This window comes from Panthera onca, chromosome A1 (genome assembly GCF_046562875.1).
Source record: "Panthera onca isolate mPanOnc1 chromosome A1, mPanOnc1 haplotype 2, whole genome shotgun sequence".
NCBI classification, from domain to species: Eukaryota; Metazoa; Chordata; class Mammalia; order Carnivora; family Felidae; genus Panthera; species Panthera onca.
Genome location: NC_138339.1, coordinates 189,082,576 through 189,103,097, shown reverse-complemented (window position 1 = coordinate 189,103,097; position 20,522 = coordinate 189,082,576). Strand labels below are relative to the sequence as shown.

The 20,522-nt window shown below is 37.0% G+C and overlaps 1 protein-coding gene across 8 annotated transcripts in view; it reads left to right on the top strand.

Moving 5' to 3' along the window:
• SCEL (sciellin) overlaps window positions 1–20,522 on the top strand; it is a 112,984-nt gene that overhangs the window by 66,038 nt on the left and 26,424 nt on the right. For 4 of the 8 annotated variants that reach the window (XM_078432606.2, XM_078432608.2, XM_078432620.2 and 1 more), the window contains 8 exons: window positions 238–297; window positions 5,200–5,259; window positions 5,887–5,946; window positions 12,093–12,152; window positions 14,561–14,623; window positions 18,763–18,822; window positions 18,966–19,025; window positions 19,169–19,225. In XM_078432606.2, the coding sequence (XP_078288732.2) occupies window positions 238–297; window positions 5,200–5,259; window positions 5,887–5,946; window positions 12,093–12,152; window positions 14,561–14,623; window positions 18,763–18,822; window positions 18,966–19,025; window positions 19,169–19,225 (480 nt within the window). The remainder of the gene's footprint in view (window positions 1–237; window positions 298–5,199; window positions 5,260–5,886; window positions 5,947–12,092; window positions 12,153–14,560; window positions 14,624–18,762; window positions 18,823–18,965; window positions 19,026–19,168; window positions 19,226–20,522) is intronic. The other 4 variants (XM_078432607.2, XM_078432611.2, XM_060636914.3 and 1 more) reach the window with 4 other exon arrangements.

Here is a 20,522-nt window from a genome sequence, read left to right as displayed (position 1 = left end):
AGTTTATAGGAAGACATATATTCTTCTCCTTATAACTTTTAAAATATTATTATTGATATTGTTCTCATTATTTAAAACCAGAATAAGCAATTATATCTGATTTGTTAAGTAGAAATCTATATCCTGTCTTGATCCAGTCTAGGACTTTATCTGACTTATATGACTTCTCCAATCATTGTTCACTTGACTAGTGTTTTACTTAATAACATGCATTAAAATTCATTTCTTTGTTCAAAGAAAACAAGACTTCAATGGATTTATTAAAGCAAATCCTGAAACAAATAAAAATATCAAGAGGTAAGACATGTAAAACTTCCTCCCCTTCCTTTGGCATTTATAAGCACATCGGAATCCTGACTGCTTGTCAGGAGACTGCATTGAAATTCAAACCAAGCTCTCTTTTTCCCCAAACAAATCATATTAAGCAGTTTTATACAAGTGATAGTCAGAAGTGATCTTTTGCATTTAATTTATGGGTAAAGTTTACTATCTGGCAGATTTTGCAAAATTAAATGGGAATTTGACTTTATTGAGTTAAATGATTCCTTTCTGTGTGTGTGTATGTGTGTGTGTGTTTAAGTGTGTATGTGTGTGTATGTGTAAGTACTGCATGTGTGTGTATAAATGTATTTGTGTGTATATAAGTAGTGTGTATGTATAATTGTGTGGGTATAAGAGTATTTCTGTGTACTCAAGGGGGTTCTCCAGAGAAACAAAAGCAATAGGATAAGGAATTGGCTCATGCTCTTATGGAAGCTGAAAAGTCCCAAGCTCTGTAGTTGGCAATCTGGATACCTAGAAGAGCCAGTGATTTATAGTTCCAGTCCAAACCCAAATGCCTAAGAATCAGGAGAGCTGATGGTTTAGCTTCCAATGCCAAGAGATGTCTGAGGCCAGTCAGTCAGGCAGAAAAACCCCATTCTAACTTAGTCTTTCTGTTCCATTCTAATCCTCAACTGATTGGGTCATGGCCCCTATGTTAGGGAGGACCATTTGCTTTACTCAGTCTACAGATTCAAATGTTTATCTCATCCCCGAACACCCTCACAGACATACCCAGAATAATGTTTGATCCAATATGTAGGCTTTCTGTGGCCCAGCCAACTTAACATATGAAATTAACCATCAAAATGTGTGTGTGTGTATAGTATAACTACATGTAAATATATGTATGTGGTATGTGTGGATATAGGTAGATGTGTTTATGTGCAAACAATGTGTGCACATATATAGTGTTTTTGTGTGTAGCATGTATATATCTATGTAGTGTAGTGTATAAAAATGAAGAGCTTAACAAAGTGTACTTTGTTCTCCTAAGGCTGTCTGGGTTATTTCAGCTCAGGTCATGATTTCACAGTTCCATGAGTTTGAGCTCTGAGTCGGGCTCTCTCTCTTTCTCTCTCCCTGTCCCTCCCCCTCTCACACACTCTCTCTAAATATAAATAAATAAACTTAAAAAAGAGTTTTCTTACCCATTAACTTTCAAGTAAATCTGGAAAGCTTATATTCTCCTGCTTTTTATTTTTTAAAAAGCAGATGGAATATATTTGAAACTGAGCCTGTTGGTACGTTGCTGAAACCAGTGCACCAAATAATTCCATGTGGTTTCCTTTGAACTTCTTTCCATTCAGTTAACTCAGTACATGATGTTATTAGTTGATTCTAAAATGTGTCACTGATGTCTGCAGGCCCAGTTAACAGTGCAAGGACTCAGCTAGTTGAAAAGCTGGTGTGCTATTCTCAGCAACATGACATGGTCCAGCAACCCAGGGAGTTCGAGACTTGTATTTGCACCCAGTAGACTGAGAAGAAAGCATTGATTTCTTTGGCTACATGGGGGTTCAGGGAGGTAACTCAAGGTAATGAATGTGAGCAGGGAATCCTAAAGACCTGGGTTCAAATTCTGGCTTGGTCATTTGCTAGTTCTCATGCTTCAGTTTACTTATCCACAAAATAGGGATCATAACATTATCCTGCCTGGCCCATAGTAGCTGCAAGAAATTGTGAGCAAAGATAAAGATTCAGGTGAATTATGTTTTCTTAATGATTCAGATACTGTTCAAATATTTAATTTACTTTGATTTTCTAAGAAAAATCCATGACTTCCATGCTAATTTTTATTTAAAAGAGTATATCAAATAGTCACCTCTTGTTTTTCATATGTTGGTGTGTGACTATGTGCATGCCTATATGTGTCTACAGGCAAATAAATGTTTTATGTGTGTGTGCTTGTGTTTGCATGAATGTGCATATATGTACAATTGCACCTTTGTATGTACACCAGTCCACATGCATATGAGTATGTGCATGTTTTTGCAAACGCAACTGTGTGTGATTGCATAACAATGCACGCATGCTGTGTATACATGGATACCTGTATATCTATGCTTTTGTATGTATATGAGTACATATGTACATGGATGTGTATGTGTGTGCACCCATGTGCAATGCTTGGGAGTATGCACAGTATGTGTTTGTGCTTGCTGAGAGCTTTTAGGGACAGTAGTTGTCTTTTTCTTTTACTACGCATAATTAAGTTCTGTAGATCTTTTATTTTCTTAACGTAAAAAAATCTTTTAATGTTTATTTATTTTTGAGAGACAGAGACAGAGTGTGAGTGGGGGAGGGGCAGAGAGAGAGGCAGACACAGAATCTGAAACAGGCTCCAGGCTCTGAGCTGTCAGCACAAAGCCTGATGCAGAGCTCAAACTCACGAACCGTGAGATCATGACCTGAACTGAAGTCAGACGCTCAACTGATTGAGCCACCAAGGTGCCCCTAACTTTTTTTTGTTTATTTGTTTTTGAGAGAAAGAGAGAGAGAGAGAGAGAGAGAAAGAGAGAGAGAGAAAGAGAGAGAGAGTGCTCAAGCAGGGGAGGGACAAAGAGAGAGGGAGACAGAGAATCCCAAGGCAGGCTCCAGGCTCTGAGCTGTCAGCACAGAGCCAGACACGGGGTTCGAACTCATGAACCACGAGATCATGACCTGAGCTGAAGTTGGACACTTAACTGACTGAACCACCCAGGCACCACTGTATATCTGTTAAAAGTAAAGCCAAATCCTGCTCCCTCTCTTATTTAAAAAAGTACAATATTTGTCCATTTCAGGTAGAATACAATTCGAACCCTTAGCAATTGTCTTTCACTTGTTCAATAAAGTCCAGCCAAACTGATCTTTTTTGTATTCCTGGCTCATTCCTGCTTTAAGACTTCTGCATATGCTATTCCCATTTTGGGACTGCTCTACCCTCATATTGTCACTTTCTCAAAGAAGTCATTTCTGACCACCAAATGTAATTGTGACCACCCCCTCCTCCAACCCCAGTTGTGTTCTGTGCCAGAACACAGGCACCAGGCACTCTCTAATTTTCTTCAGAGCATGTATTGTTATTTAGAATTGTGACATTCATTTATATGTTTGATTGTATATTGCCTGCCTCTTCCTGAGTTAGAATGGAAGCTTCATGAGGGCTAAGCCTATGTCTGTATTATTCACAGGTGTCCATAACTATTTGTGGATTGAGGGGATGAATAAATACTGAGGATGCGTACACTATGGGGCATTGATTCACACAGTTTAGCTCCAAATATTATTTTAAATTACTGCATTAATTAGAACACTCTTCTTTATTGATTTTATTTACTTTGAGATTTAAATAAACGCTCATTGATATATGTTTTATTTAATATGTTTAAAGAGATCAAGTTCTTGGCAATATAATCAAAGCTATCTCCAAAATCAACACAAGTATTACAAGGGAGCGGTTGTAATGCTTACTGTTGTGTTATTTCTTTGAGTACTCAAATGTGAAAATAGAATCCTGGAATATTTTTTCTCTGACTCTGGAATTTAAATCTCACATACTTCATTTAGGCAAAAATCAACAAGAGGTAAAAAAAAAAAAAAACAACACATCAAAAAGGGGGTGTTCTGGGGTAGAATAGTTGGTTCTTTCAGGTTGTTTCATTTTGCATGAAAAAAAGTCCACACATTTTTTTTGTTGCTGCTTTTAGCCTGGGTATATACATTCTCAGATATCTGGATAAAAGTAAAATCTTAAGTCAACATCTAGTTGCTTCAAAATACCTGTATCTGTGATGTTGTTTAGATGTAACCTCAAAGACTTTGTGATACAATCTTAGTAGGGCCACAGAGCATGGAGAAACAGGGTATAAAAGTACCTTCTTTAGAGGAGCCTGGGTGGCTCAGTTTGTTAAACTCCCAACTCTTGATTTTGACTCAAGTCATGATCTCACAGTTCGTAGGATTGAGCCCCACATCGGGCTCTGCGCTGACAGCATGGACCCTGGTTGGGATTCTCTCCCTCTCTCTACCCTTCCTGTGCATATTCCCTCTTTCTCTCTCTCTCTCTTGAAATAAATAAATAAACATTTTTAAAAAGCACCTTCTGCGGATGTCCTTTACCCATGTGACATCCTCTGTAGGTCACAGGGCTATTGGCTTGTGCTGCATATGTGGAAAACAGAAACAATAAGAAAAGCAAAATTCCATTAAGATTAGAAACAGAATGTTAAAAGATAACAACAAAATACTGACACGTTTTTAATGACTACATGGGGTTTTTTATTATAGTAAATATATCTTACATTTCAGAACTCTATAGATTTTAATCTTCCTATTGTTTGTTGCCAATGCAACTACTCAAAATCTGTAGTTTTAACACATAGTTATAAATGCCAGATAGATACCAGGTTCTATATCACGGACTTTAACAAACTGGTATATTAATCTTCATCCAGTCTTGTGAATAGAAAACCTACTAATAAATGTCAATTTTTCAAAATATGGATTCTTCAAGGTTAATTTTAAATTCCCACAGCATATTGGAAGTTGATATTAAGAGGATGTGCCTTCTGGAATGTTCCATGAGATGCATATATAGACTATTAGAAAATGTTTAGCGCACCTGGCAAAGGTTAGGAGCATGACATTAAACGAATCACAATAGAGACAGAGTTCCAGTGCAGTATTTGTGACTGGCCTAAAGTGGCCAAGATTAAAATATTGTCTCACTGAATCTCAGAGATGTATAAATACCTACATAGTCAACTTTAACATTATTCCATTCTTTGGCATGATCTCAGTAAAAGTTAATAAAGTTTCTGAGTTTTAATAAATAGTTTTCATCATTTGGTGTTAATCTATCACTAACCTCACCATTTCTTCAATGTTTTAAAGGGGCCAGAGCCTTGACAATCTCATCAACGTGACCCCTGAAGTAAACAGAAGTAATGCAGGGTGAAGATTATGTCTTATCTTTCTTCCTTCCCTGACTGCATCAATTTGTGGCCCTCATCAGAGAAGCTATGTGGAAAAATCTTTGCATTGGAATCAGCAAGTCTGAAATCCATTACTTCCCACCTGGGTGCCTTTGAGCAAGTCCCTTGAACACTCTGAGCTGAGGCTTCTTTAGTCATAAAATGAGGGTCATGTCTGTTCTACCTTTGTCATTTGATTGTTGAAGGATCAAATGACATAATGGATATAAAATCCCTTTAAAGCAAGAAAGCACCAAAAATGGAAATTATTACCAAAACATAGTTAAGTAACAGCTACAGTGTTGGATTAAATACTTAGGAGGTGTGTGAAAGTTTTTGCAAATCATTATATTGTTCCTGATTGATTTTTTAAAAACTCAATATTGCCCTGATATTATGGTTTTATTTTGGGGGTAAATAAGATTCTGAGCCAGTATATCAATGATCTATATAGAAGTCAAAATTGTACTCTTTAAAATTAAGGACATAGACTGGTATTGATTTCTCTTAAAACTTAATAGAAAAATTCATCTTGAGTACATATATCTTTTAAATAAATACTTAGTTGATTTAATTCCATATTTACTTATCATTTTTTTTGTTTAAGTTCCAAAGATCTTGATAACCTCATCAAAGTGGTTCCGAGAACAGGAAAAAGTATGCAAGGGTAAGTTTTAATATGCTTTTTTTTTTTTTTTGGTTTCACACATATCAATGCTTGAAAAGATAATTAAATTAATATTTTAAGAGACTGACACTGAGGTCAATGATAGTTTAAGAATGTGACCTCCCAGGGCGCCTGGGTGGCTCAGTCGGTTAAGCGTCCAACTTCGGCTCAGGTCATGATCTTATGGTCCGTGAGTTCGAGCCTCGCGTCGGGCTCTGTGCTGACAGCTCAGAGCCTGGAGCCTGCTTCGGATTCTGGAATTCTGTGTCTCCCTCTCTCTCTGACCCTCCCCCCGTTCATGCTCTGTCTCTGTCTGTCTCAAAAATAAATAAACATTAAAAAAAATTAAAAAAAAAAAAAGAATGTGACCTCCCTGACCTCATGTCTAAAATGGTTAACTAGAGAATAGGTAAACTAGAAGATAAAATTATGGAAAAAGAAGAAGCTGAGAAAAAGAGAGATAAAAAATCCAGGAGTATGAGGGGAAAATTAGAGAACTAAGTGATGCACTAAAGAGAAATAATCTACGCAAAATTGGTATTCCAGAGGAGGAAGAGAGAGGGAAATGTGCTGAAGGTGTACTTGAAGAAATAATAGCTGAGAACTTCCCTGAACTGGGGAAGGAAAAAGGCATTGAAATCCAAGAGGCACAGAGAACTCCCTTCAGACGTAACTTGAATCGATCTTCTGCACGACATACCATAGTGAAACTGGCAAAATACAAGGATAAAGAGAAAATTCTGAAAGCAGCTAGGGATAAACGTGCTCTAACATATAAAGGGAGACCGATAAGACTCGTGACGGATCTCTCTACTGAAACTTGGCAGGCCAGAAAGGAATGGCAGGAAATCTTCAATGTGTTGAACAGAAAAAATATGCAGCCGAGAATCCTTTATCCAGCAAATCTGTCATTTAGAATAGAAGGAGAGATAAAGGTCTTCCCAAACAAACAAAAACTGAAGGAATCTGTCACAACTAAACCAGCCCTACGAGAGATCCTAAGGGGGATTCTGTGAGACAAAGTACCAGAGACATCGCTACAAGCATGAAACCTACAGACATCACAATGACTCTAAACCCATATCTTTCTATAATAACACTGAATGTAAATGGACTAAATGCACCAACCAAAAGACATAGGGTATCAGAATGGATAAAAAAAAACAAGACCCATCTATTTGCTGTCTACAAGAGACTCGTTTTAGACCTGAGGACACCTTCAGATTGAAAATGAGGGGATGGAGAACTATTTATCATGCTACTGGAAGTCAAAGGAGAGCTGGAGTAGCCATACTTATATCAGACAAACTAGACTTTAAATTAAAGGCTGTAACAAGAGATAAAGAAGGACATTATATAATAATTACAGGGTCTATCCATTAAGAACTAAATAAATGTCTACGTGCCGAATACGGGAGTCCCTAAATATATAAAACAATTACTCACAAACATAAGCAACCTTATTGACAAGAATGTGGTAATTGCAAGGAACTTTAATACCCCACTTACAACAATGGAAAGATCATCTAGACACATGGTCAATAAAGAAACAAGGGCCCTGAATGATACATTGGATCAGATGGACTTGACAGATATATTTAGAACTCTGCATCCCAAAGCAACAGAAGATACTTTCTTCTCGAGTGCACATGGAACATTCTCCAAGATAGATCACATACTGGGTCACAAAACAGCCCTTCATAAGTATACAAGAATTGAGATCATACCATGCATACTTTCAGACCACAATGCTATGAAGCTTGAAATCAACCACAGGAAAAAGTCTGGAAAACCTCCAAAAGCATGGAGGTTAAAAAACACCCTACTAAAGAATGAGTGGGTCAACCAGGCAATTAGAGAAGAAATTTAAAAATATATGGAAACAAATGAAAATGAAAATACAACAATCCAAACGCTTTGGGATGCAGCGAAGGCAGTCCTGAGAGGAAAATACATTGCAATCCAGGCCTATCCCCAGAAACAAGAAAAATCCCAAATACAAAATCTAACAGCACACCTAAAGGAAATAGAAGCAGAGCAGCAAAGACACCCTAAACCCAGCAGAAGAAGAGAAATAATAAAGATCAGAGCAGAAATAAACAATATAGAATCTAAAAAAAAAAAAACTGTAGAGCAGATCAATGAAACCAAGAGTTGTTTTTTTTGAAAAAATAAACAAAATTGATAAACCTGTAGCCAGGCTTCTCAAAAAGAAAAGGGAGATGACCCAAATAGATAAAATCATGAATGAAAATGGAATTATTACAACCAATCCCTCAGAAATACAAGCAATGATCAGGGAATACTATGAAAAATTATATGCCAACAAACTGGACAACCTGGAAGAAATGGACAAATTCCCAAACACCCACACACTTCCAAAACTTAAACAGGAGGAAATAGAAAGCTTGAACAGACCCATAACCAGCAAAGAAATTGAATCAGTTATCAAAAATTTCCCAACAAATAAGAGTCCAGGACCAGGTGGCTTCCCTGGGGAATTCTACCGGCCATTTAAAGCGGAGATAATACCTATCCTTCTCAAGCTATTCCAAAAAATAGAAGGGAAGGAAAACTTCCAGACTCATTCTATGAAGCCAGCATGACTTTGATTCCCAAACCAGACAGAGACCCAGTAAAAAAAGAGAACTACAGGCCAATATCCCTGATGAATATGGATGCCAAAATTCTCAACAATATACTAGCAAATCGAATTCAACAGCATATATAAAAAGAATTATTCACCATGATCAAGTGGGATTCATTCATGGGCTGCAGGGCTCGTTCAACATTCGCAAATCAATCAACATGATACATCACATTAATAAAAGAAAAGATAAGAACCATATGATCCTGTCAATCGATGCAGAAAAAGCATTTGACAAAATTCAGCATCCTTTCTTAATAAAAACCCTCAAGAAAGTCGGGATAGAAGGAACATACTTAAACATCATAAAAGCCATTTATGAAAAGCCCACAGCTAATATCATCCTCAATGGGGAAAAACTGAGAACTTTCCCCCTGAGATCAGGAATACGACGGAGATGTCCCCTCTCACCGCTGTTGTTTAACATAGTGTTGGAAGTGCTAGCATCAGCAATCAGACAACAAAAGGAAATCAAAGGCATCAAAATTGGCAAAGATGAAGTCAAGCTTTCACTTTTTGCAGATACCATCATATTATACATGGAAAACCTGATAGACTCCACCAAAAGTCTGCTAGAACTGATACATGAATTCAGCAAAGTCGCAGGATACAAAATTAATGTACAGAAATGAGTTGCATTCTTATACACTAATAATGAAGCAACAGAAAGACAAATAAAGAAACTTATCCCATTCACAATTGCACCAAGAAGCATAAAATACCTAGGAATAAATCTAACCAAAGATGTAAAAGATCTGTATGCTGAAAACTATAGGAAGCTTATGAAGGAAACTGAAGAAGATATAAAGAAATGGAAAAACATTCCGTGCTCATGGGTTGGAAGAATAAATATTGTTAAAATGTCAATACTACCCAAAGCTATCTACACATTCAATGCAATCCCAATCAAAATTGCACCAGCATTCTTCTTGAAGCTAGAACAAGCAATCTTAAAATTCATATGGAACCACAAAAGACCCCGAATAGCCAAAGTAATTTTGAAGAAGACCAAAGCAGGAGGCATCAAAATCCCAGACTTTAGCCTCTACTACAAAGCTGTAATCATCAAGACAGCATGGTATTGGCACAAAAACAGACACATAGACCAATGGAATAGAATAGAAACCCCAGAACTAGACCCACAAAAGTATGGGCAACTCATCTTTGACAAAGCAGGAAAGAATATCCAATGGAAAAAAATCTCTTTAACAAATGGTGCTGGGAGAACTGGACAGCAATATGCAGAAGAATGAAACTAGACCACTTTCTTACACCATTCACAAAAATAAACTCAAAATGGATAAAGGACCTGAATGTGAGACAGGAAACCATCAAAACCCTAGAGGAGAAAGCAGGAAACGACCTCTCTGACCTCAGCTGCAGCAATTTCTTACGTGACACATCCCCAAAGGCAAGGGAATTAAAAGCAAAAATGAACTATTGGGACCTCATGAAGATAAAAAGCTTCTGCGCAGCAAAGGAAACAATCAACAAAACTAAAAGGCAACCAACAGAATGGGAAAAGATATCTTTAAATGACATATTGGACAAAGGACTAGTATCCAAAATCTATAAAGAGCTCACCAAACTCCACACCCGAAAAACAAATAATCCAGTGAAGAAATGGGCAGAAAACATGAATAGACACTTCTCTAAAGAAGACATCCGGATGGCCAACAGGCACATGAAAAGATGCTCAAAGTCGCTCCTCATCAGGGAAATACAAATCAAAACTACACTGAGATATCACCTCACGCCAGTCAGAGTGGCCAAAATGAGCAAATCAGGAGACTATAGATGCAGGCGAGGATGTGGAGAAATGGGAACCCTCTTGCACTGTTGGTGGGAATGCAAACTGGTGCAGCCGCTCTGGAAAGCAGTGTGGAGGTTCCTCAAAAAATTAAAAATAGATCTACCCTATGACCCAGCAATAGCACTGCTAGGAATTTACCCAAGGGATACAGGAGTACTGATGCATAGGAGCACTTGTACCCCAATGTTTATCACTCTCAAGAATAGCCAAATTTTGGAAAAAGCCTAAATGTCCATCAACTGATGAATGGATAAAGACATTGTGGTTTATATACACAATGGAGTACTACGTGGCAATGAGAAAGAATGAAATATGGCCCTTTGTAGCAACGTGGATGGAACTGGAGGGTGTGATGCTAAGTGAAATAATCCATACAGAGACAGACAGATACCATATGTTTTCACTCTTATGTGGATCCTGAGAAACTTAACAGAAACCCATGGGGGAGGGGAAGGAAAAAAAAATGAGGTTAGAGTGGGAGAGAGCCAAAGCATGAAAGACTCTTAAAAACTGAAAACAAACTGAGGGTTGATGGGGGTGGGGGGGTGGGAGGGAGGGAAGGGTAGGTGATGGGCATTGAAGAGGGCATCTTTTGGGATGAGCACTGGGTGTTTTATGGAAACCAATTTGACAATAAATTTCATATATTAAAAAAAATAATAAAATGGTTAACTTTTAATGTTAAAATGGTTAAGTTTTAATATAATCGAGGTAACTTTGATTAGTTAGATGCACAGTTGATTTCCAAGAATGGACAAGACACTTTATTGTTTTCTTTTTCTTTTCTTTTTTTTAAAGTTTATTTATTTTGAGAGAGAGAACATGTGTGTGTGTGCGCACGCGCACATGAGTGGGGGAGGGGCAGAGAGAGAGGGAAAGAGAGCATTCCAAGCAGGTTCCAAGCTGCCAGCGCAGAGCCTGACGTGGGGCTCAATCTCACGACCCACTGTGAGATCATGAACTGAGCCGAAATCAAGAGTTGGATGCTTAACTGACTTAGCTACCCAGGCGTCCCAATTTGTATATTTTTCTTAAGCAGAGGATGGCATAGAAGAGGTGAAATAGAAGTAAATGGGAGACTATAGATTTGGATCTAGGTCTGGCTCTGCCCTCACTAACCGTGTGAAATGTAGTTGGTCACTTCTATTTGGGCTTCAGTTTTCTTGTCCTCACAGTAAGGAAATTGGACCAGGTGCTGTCTCGTCACTCCAATGCTAATTCAATTACTAAGTTCCAGTACAATGGTTGGTATCATGGAATCATGGTATCATGGAAAGTTGGTATCATGGAATCTGACTCTTGAGTTATATTACTTCACTTTCACTTAATCTTTCTGTGTCTGTGTCTCAGTTTTTCCCTTTGTGAACATGGGATGATAATACTTCCTATATTGGATGATTGATTAAATTATATAAATCCTGTGAATCACTTGAACAGTGCCTGGCATATCATGAATTTTCTAAAACCACTGATTATTTTTTATTACTTCTATGCAGCTGTAGTTATGTCCAAATATATATATTCATAAGACTGAAAATTCCAATCCTTTGAGATGAACTCTATATTTATAAATATTTTACAATAAAATATTTTTACAATATAAAATGGTTCTCAGTTTTAACAAATATTTGCAACCACATGATATAAATCAACCACTGATCTGATCACTTCTTCCATGTTTTAAAGGGGCCACAGTCTTGACAGTCTCATCAAAGTGGCTCCTGAAACAAACAGAACTAACCAAAGGTGAGGTTCATGGAACTCTTCTATACCTCTGTGTTTTTCTGTTTAACTTTAAAAAATGTAATAAAACTCATTGTCCCACCATGGAGACAGCCAGTGATGGGACCAAAAATCAACAGCTGTGTTAGAAACCTGGTGTTCAGGTCCTTGCTCAGGGCTCCCAGGCCGTGAGCTTTAATGGAGGATAGAGAATTTCTTATAATGTCTCTTATCAGTATGCGATTGTGCTTGGGATTTCAACATAATTCTATTTCAGTATAATAGGTCCACATAATACGTTGCAATCATTTACATGAAAGGGCCTGTGTGTGATTAAATTAGTTTATGAGTTAATTGGAAAGATTAATTAAATGATACAAACATTTCTGGCCTTTTTTTCTCTTCAGGGTATATAGCATATTGTACAATAATAAGGTATACCACATTAACCTTCTTGTTTAGGCTTTTGGTGTTAATGTTGGTATGAAAGCCCATTGTTATAATAATGTGTCTTTAGAGCTATGATTATTCATTTGAGTGTTTAGAATAAAAGCAATTTATGTAATCTGAAGTCTTGCTTGTTCTGATTTAGCACTACATGAAGTGCAATTCTGAAGTGATTTAATTAATATCTTAGAGTAGCCTCAATGTTACAGATTCACGTTATATGTATTACCTGCATACCTTAAATCAGGAAGTAACTCTGTTTTTTAAAAGTCCTAGGTTATGTTGTTTTGCTTGCTTGCTTTCGTTTTTGTTGTTTTTGGAGGGGATGGAAATGGGGAACACATGGAAATGATAAATCTTATATGTTTATATTCTTCTTTTGTTTGTTACAACCTCCCAAAATATCCTAAATGCTAATTCTGCTACCAAATATAATGTGGAAAGTCAAAAGCTCAAGAGTAATTTAAATTTTGGGTTGTCTTGAAAGAAACAAGAATAAAACTAAATTAAATTCTCATATGTACATAATTGTGTAAGAAATGAATTCATAGCCACCCGCTTTTACATAGGGCTAAAAAGAATTCAAGTAATGATGAAGTTTTAAATTGGCAACAATTATTTAATTTAATATTCAAGTTGAAAAAAATGTACACGTTATTATTGATTTTAGTTGATTTTACCACCTATTGCAACTTGCAACATTTTTTTAGGATCCAAACTCATTCCCTCAGCCTACACAAGGTAGGTTTTACCAAGATTATTGAGACTTTTGAGCAAGTTTCCAATTTCTGCCAAAAAATAAGATTAATCATTTGGCTAAAGGCATTCTGAAAGAGGACATGAAAAAAAATGAGAACAAATTGATTTATTGATATGTAGTGGTGTTGGATAGGCTCTTCTTTTTTCATTGTTTCAATTTACTTTATTATAGTATTGAAGCAAATTCTTCATAATTACCATTTGAGAAATTCGTTTTGACACAATAATAGCATAACTAGATCATTACTGTAAATTCACAGTAAATTAATTGTAAATTCATAAAGCCGGATAAAACAAAGAATATTGGCTTTCTACTCTTTCACAAACCCAAAGATTGATTTTTAAATGACTCGAGAAAGTTGGTGGCATAACATTCCTATACTATTCTTATAATATTCTTATACTAGAATATTTTTGGATGACATTGAATATATTTCTGTCTTCTTGGGAAGTTAAGACTCATTGTATATGGGGTCAAAAGTCAAGAAGTGCATACCAGAATAAGTCCAAGCTCCCTCTCAGGATTACTGTGATGATGTTGGTGAAGAGCATGGTGGAGATGTAAGCAGTTACTGTGGACAGAGAGAAAGGATGATAGTGGGAAGGAGCGTGAGGTTTGGGGTCCAGTTGCTATGGTTTAAAAACTGGTTCATTCTTAATCACTTCTTCCTACCTGCCCCCAAAGAGTGCCCTACCTTCCAGGAATCTCGGTTTCTTTATTTGTAAAGGGAAGATGGTGATATCTACCTCAGTGGGTTGTTTTGAGGATTTTAAAAACTTTGGGAAGTAGAAACTCAGTAAACTTGTTACTTTTATCTAGGATCCCATTGTATGATTTACATGTGTCAAAAGAAAAAATGTCAGTCATAAAATTTGCTGGTTTCTGTTATGTTTCTCAGGATCCACATAAGGATCCTGAGAAACATAACAGAAACCCATGGGGGAGGGGAAGGAAAAAAAAAAAAAAAAAAGAGGTTAGAGTGGGAGAGAGCCAAAGCATAAGAGACTGTTAAAAACTGAGAACAAACTGAGGGTTGATGGGGGGTGGGAGGGAGGGCAGGGTGGGAGGGAGGGCAGGGTGGGTTATGGGTATTGAGGAGGGCACCTTTTGGGATGAGCACTGGGTGTTGTATGGAAACCAATTTGACAGTAAATTTCATATATTAAAAAAAAAAAAATTTGCTGGTTTCCAGCTGAATTTGACCTTTTATTTTATTTTGTTTTAGCAGTAAAGCAAGTCTTGATGAACTTATTAATGTAGGCCCCAAAGCTGTCAAAAACATGACTGGGTAAGAGAAAGATGTTAATTTGTTTTGTTTTGTTTTGTTGTGTTTTGTTTTTCCTCTTAAAACACAATACAGATGTAAATAATTTGTAGTCATTCTGTGGGCAAACTGAATATAGGTCTTGAAAAACCATCATGATTTTGATATATTCCTGGAAATAAATATCTATTTGTTCCTAGCAAGAAAGAGAGGTAGCTGAAGAAAATAATATGCTGGTGTCTTTACTTCTTTCCACCTCAAGTGAAGCAGTTGAAGAGACCGATTGTGAGAACATAGCTGGTCTATGTGCTAATTTGTTGTTTTTTCCTTTATGATATTGATGTTAACACCTTTGTCTCTTGAACTGATGACAATTTGTTAATAATAGTTAATTCCTAAAAACACCTAGAACACTTTATTAGATGTAGTAGCAGCATTACCTTTACTTCATTTCATAGAACATTTTCTGGTAGTCGGTGGAAATTTTATGAGGTTTATTGTTTCTTAGATAGTTTGATGCTCCCAGCAAAGTTGTGGATATAAAATTTGGTATTTCTTTAGGCAGTGTCTGTAAGATAATAAAACTCGCTTTTTGTCTCTGGGTATATGAAGATTTTTAAACTATTGCACACTATATACATATATTGATTTCCCTTTTTGAGTTTAGTTGGTACATATAAAAACTGCAAAATTTTAGAGATCAAGGAAGGAATCCCAAAGAACTCCCAGCCCTGTTAGTCTGAACAATTTTGAAAACCCCTGTTTCAGTCAAACCTATTCAATTTCCAGAAGAGGAAACAGACTCACAAAGGTTAAGTGATCTGACTAGGGTCATGGAGAAAACTAGTGGAAGACTGATAGTTTTGTAATCTGTTAGGGAATGAATAATTATGAGGAACCTATTGGGTTTGAAGCTTGCAACTAGGTATCATTAGTTGCACATTAGGTATAATTATAGGCCATGGATGCCAAAAAGAGAATTCAGTAGACATACTCAGTCTTATTAACAGCAGGCAATTATCATAGATTAAAGCTAATTATGTACTGGGGGGCACAGAGATGTTACTCCAAGAGAAGAATAGGTTGTCAATTTAATATATTACATTTTGGAACACTCATGTACTGCTTGCTGAATATAGAATGCATTGTCAGTACATTGCATTTAAAAGGGAAAAGAAGCACTGAATAGCTCATTTAATAAACATGACAGGCAGTCAAGCCCATATCCATAGTTTCCTAGGAGTAGAAGACGTTGGAGACGGGCAGAGTCTTAGAGATGTTCCAGTCTCCTCATTTTACAGATGAGAATACTGAGGCCAGGAGCAAAAATCTCATAGTCTCCGTGAGTTCTTCTGACTCCCAGCCCAACTCCTGGGGGCTCCCAGCACACCAACTTTAATCTTAAAAGAAATGAAAGTTAATTAAACACCTCCAGAAATAGTGGAGGTTTATAGAGCTAGGATTGTTGCTCTTGCCATGGGACAGCCAGAAGGTGTCCTTTACTGCTCTACAGGGTCACTTGAAATATTATTTCATAGGTGACAATGGCACAAATGTGCAAATGGCTGCAAAACACTTTGCAGCTCTTAAACTACATGGAGTCAGTGATAGATAAATATTCTAACATACCCGTTTACTATATCCTTAAAGCAAAACAAATGAGAGCAGAAACTTGTTACAGAAAGAATGTCACATTTTTCCCGGATAAAGTTTAGATATAAGATTTCTGCATTTTCAGGGACCCAAGGCCTGAAAAAGGGGTCTATAAATTTGTTATTTTCAAGTCATTGAGATAAATTGCATGATGCTATCAATCAAGGCAATTCAGAACTGATACTGAGATCCTCGTTTTGTTAAAACACTGTTGTCTTTTCAGTAGTGGTAGAACATAGCATACAATTATATATTTTCTAAGCCAGGATTTCTCAAACTATGGGTCAAAACCCACCAACGGGTCTTGTAATTAATACAGCAAGTAGCAATCAGCACTTTCCCTCAATTAAATAAAATTAATTAAATAGAGTGGAAAACATGAGAGTTATTATGTAGGAAGGGTATTATTTAATGAAATTTGTGTTTGCTTATGTGTGTGTGTGAGTGTGCATATCTCTATCTGAAGAGAGTATTGAGTTGTGATGTAAACCTTATTTCTTTTTTTTAAGTTTATTTATTTATTTTGAGAGAGAGAGCACAAATGCCTGCAAGTGTGAGTGGGTAAGGGGCAGAGAGAGTAGGAGAGAGAGACTCTTAAGCAGGCTCTGTGCTAATGGCAGGGGCTCAATCTCACGAACCTTGAGATCATGACCTGAGCCAAAATCAAGAGTTGGATGCTTAACTGACTGAGTCACCAGGCGCCCCTAAAATGTATTTCTTAATGCGCTTTATGAAACAGTCATTTGAATATCACTTTTCTAGGTTGTTGTATAAATGACATTTTCTGTGCTCATCAGAAGAGTGAAAATGGAAGTTCCCATGGTTGTGTGTGCAGTTTAATCATGTTGGCACATGAATGTTGTATGTAGTTACACTAAAAAATATTATGGCCTTTGAACACATTATCTTCTCTACAAAGTCTTATTCTTTGTATTTTTTATCCTAATATATGAAATTAACCTCACTTTATTTTATTTAAAAAATTTTTTAATTCCTGTACAGTTAACATACAGTGTTACAATAGTTTAAGGTGTAAAATAATCTCACTTTAGAGGTCATTGTCTTTTAGGCACAGTTGACTTTATACTAAATCTTGCAATCAATTTATACAAGGAAATTATATTTTGGATAGCTCTTATAGGATAATCCTTCCTTTAATAGTATTTGTAGAAACCAATTGGTTATCTTTAATTGCGAATACTATTCCTGAAGATAATTCAAAACAGTGAAAATTCAGTTAGCAGCTTTCTGTCTACCGTGGAAATCTGAGAACAATGATGGAAGCCAGGGGCTGGGAAGCACATTCAATGGAAATATTAGGTTTGGGGGAGGGAAATGCAGACTTTTTCTCAGAACTTTTCAGTGATGAAGTTCTAAAGGGCTCCCCTTCAGCTCTCAACATTGTTTTAATATTTTTGACAAGTAAAATGTCTCTTATTTTTATATAAGGAGAAAGGACTGTTTGGAGGGAAGGGTAGACAGGCAAGTTGGTGTCCAAGATGTACTGAAAGCAGGCATTCTCAGTCCTGTGATTTCTATTTTTTTTTAATGTTTCTTTATTTTTGAGAGAGAGAGAGAGAGAACACACATGCTCATGAGTGGGGGAGGGGCAGACAGAGAGGGAGACAGAGAATCTCAAGCAGGCTGTGTCCACTGTCTGCGCTGAGCCTGACATGGAGTTCGAACCCGCAGACTGTGAAATCATGACCCGAGCTGAAATGAAAAGTTGGACGCTTAACTGACTGAGTCATCCAGGCACCCCAGTCCTATGATTTCTTGCCATTACAGGCTGACACATTTCTCTGAATAAATATTAAAAAGGGGTTTACGGGAACAACTGAAAAATCACCACCTGCCAGCCCTTAAAACAAGGTATGACACGAAGGCAGTGAATGGCAGCAAACTATGTGGGAAGAAATACTGTTCTTGACTGAGGAAACGAACTGGTGTGGCCTCAGATAGGAAGCAGACAGTCTTCAGAGCATGTAACTAATTTGACCATGAACAGCTGAGTTCATTTCAGCTTTTTAGTCATTGTAAAGGAAAGAAATGTCATGGTTTTGAAGGATTTCTAGAACGCTCCTTGCCAAGTCTTATGCTAAGTATAATCCCAATTTTAGAGCTTATTTTAAAAAATATCTTCAGTTGGTGAATATGATTTAAAAACTAACAAGGACAAGGACATTAAAATCAGCTTGTATCTTCATAACGTTAAAACACTGCAGAGTGGAAAGTTGTTAATCCCAGATGTTTGCTGTGAACACCAGCCAGCGTGCCCTCGTAGATGTGCTCTGGCTATGAAGTATGTAAAGTCAGAGCAACTTCTCTTCAAATCCAGCATAGACTGTCCCCCCAAATTAGCTAGAAAACTTATTTGAAGGCTGTTCTATGCCAAACCAGTATGTCTCATGCTAAATGATAAGACGGCTAATCCTTTCTTCTAATTCCAACCAACTTGAACCTGCATTACCTCTAACCCAAGCTGCTTTAATTTTTTTTTTCACGTAAAGAAATCGAGATCTTGATAAGCTCATCAGAGTGAGTCCTGAAACTCTCACCAACAACCGAAGGTAATAGAACTATATTAATTTTTGTGCTTTGGGCAGGAAGAATATTTTGGTTTATTATTGTTTCAAGCAGATTTATAACCTTAATGCTCCTGCCAAAAGAACTTTACCATTAACCTTCTCTCCTTTTATTTTTCTATTTAAAGAAACCAGGATCTGGATAACCTCATCAAAGTGAGTCCTGCAGTGACCAGAAGCAGTCAGAGGTAATCAAATAAAATAGTCATTTCATGTTTTCATCTGTCTGTTGCCCCTGGGTGCAGTGGATTTATAATGTGGCTTTATTGACCCAGCGCAACCAAAACCTATCACTAAGCTGAATTTATTTATTTTTTTCTCTTTTGAACAGTGAAGGCTTGGACAGTCTCATTAAAGTGAAATCTTCAGGTCTCAAAAACACTGAGCGGTAAATGACTTTGCCTATCTTGAGGTGTTCTCAAGGTTCTAGTTAGGAATTGTGTTTCTTTCTCTCTCTCTTAAAGAAGCCTTTTATTGGGGTGCCTGGGTGGCTCAGTTGGTTAAGCATCTGACTTCAGCTCAGGCCATGATCTCACAGATGGTGAGTTCGAGCCCCATGTCAGGCTCTGTGCTGACAGCTCAGAACCTGGACCCTGCTTCAGATTCTGTGTCTCCCTCTCTCTCTGCCCCTCCCCTGCTTGCTCTCTGTCTCTCTCTCTCTCTCTTAAAAATAAATAAACATAAAAATTTTTTTTAAAAAGAAGCCTTTTATTTTTCTTTAGTGTTCAAATGAAGACACAGTTCTAAGTCATGTGTCTCCTGTCAGCAAGGAAACATCTTGCACTCCTCTGGAATCGCACTATTTGGGACTCGGTTCTGTACTTTTTATTTATTTACAGGAGTGCAACTTTGTTTGTTGTCTACAGCATGTTAGGACTGAAATGAAAACTGAATGCAATCAAATCAGAAGAAAACGTATTTCCAAGAAACTGAACCAAACTGGTGGCTTATATAGATGACTATAGAGCATCAGAAAGGATATTCAGGGTCCTCAAATTACAGATCCACAGTTTGTGTGGACTCACAGAATATTACAGCAGATTTTTAACCTTGAACTTCCATTTTGAGTTCTGCAAATATAGTATGATTTAGTATCTTTATGTGATATCTACATCTTTCACCTAAAGGGGCTTATTAATAGACAATAAGGTAATAATAGATAATGCACCCAAGTGCCTAATATCAGAAATTCAAATTGTCCTGCTGACCTGAAATGTTATCATTATAAACATAAAGCTGGGAACCATAGTGTCAATATTCTAAGATGAGGAAAGCAAGTTAACATACGGAAACGTGCTTCGAACCCACTGGGGGAAAGAAGGCAGTGTAGTACATTCATGGCTCAACTCTTGCGTCTCCTAGTTTGTTGTCTATGTTAGTATGTGATTTTGCTATTTCTGCTTATATGGTTTTATCACTGGGGTGATGGGGTCTTTGGAGGAGGGAGGCACTGGAAGAGCCACCGTCACTGAGAGAAGTAGCATTTACTGAGCCCCTTTCATGTGACTGGCAATTTACATACATTCAATCCTTACAATGAGAAACATATTCATGAGAAATATATTCATATAACCTACTTTATAGAAGAGGGGAGTATAGCTCAAAGACATTAAATGACCTTCTGAAGAAAGAAAACATATCCTGGGTCTAAACTCACGTCCTTCTGATGCCACTGCCTAGAAGAA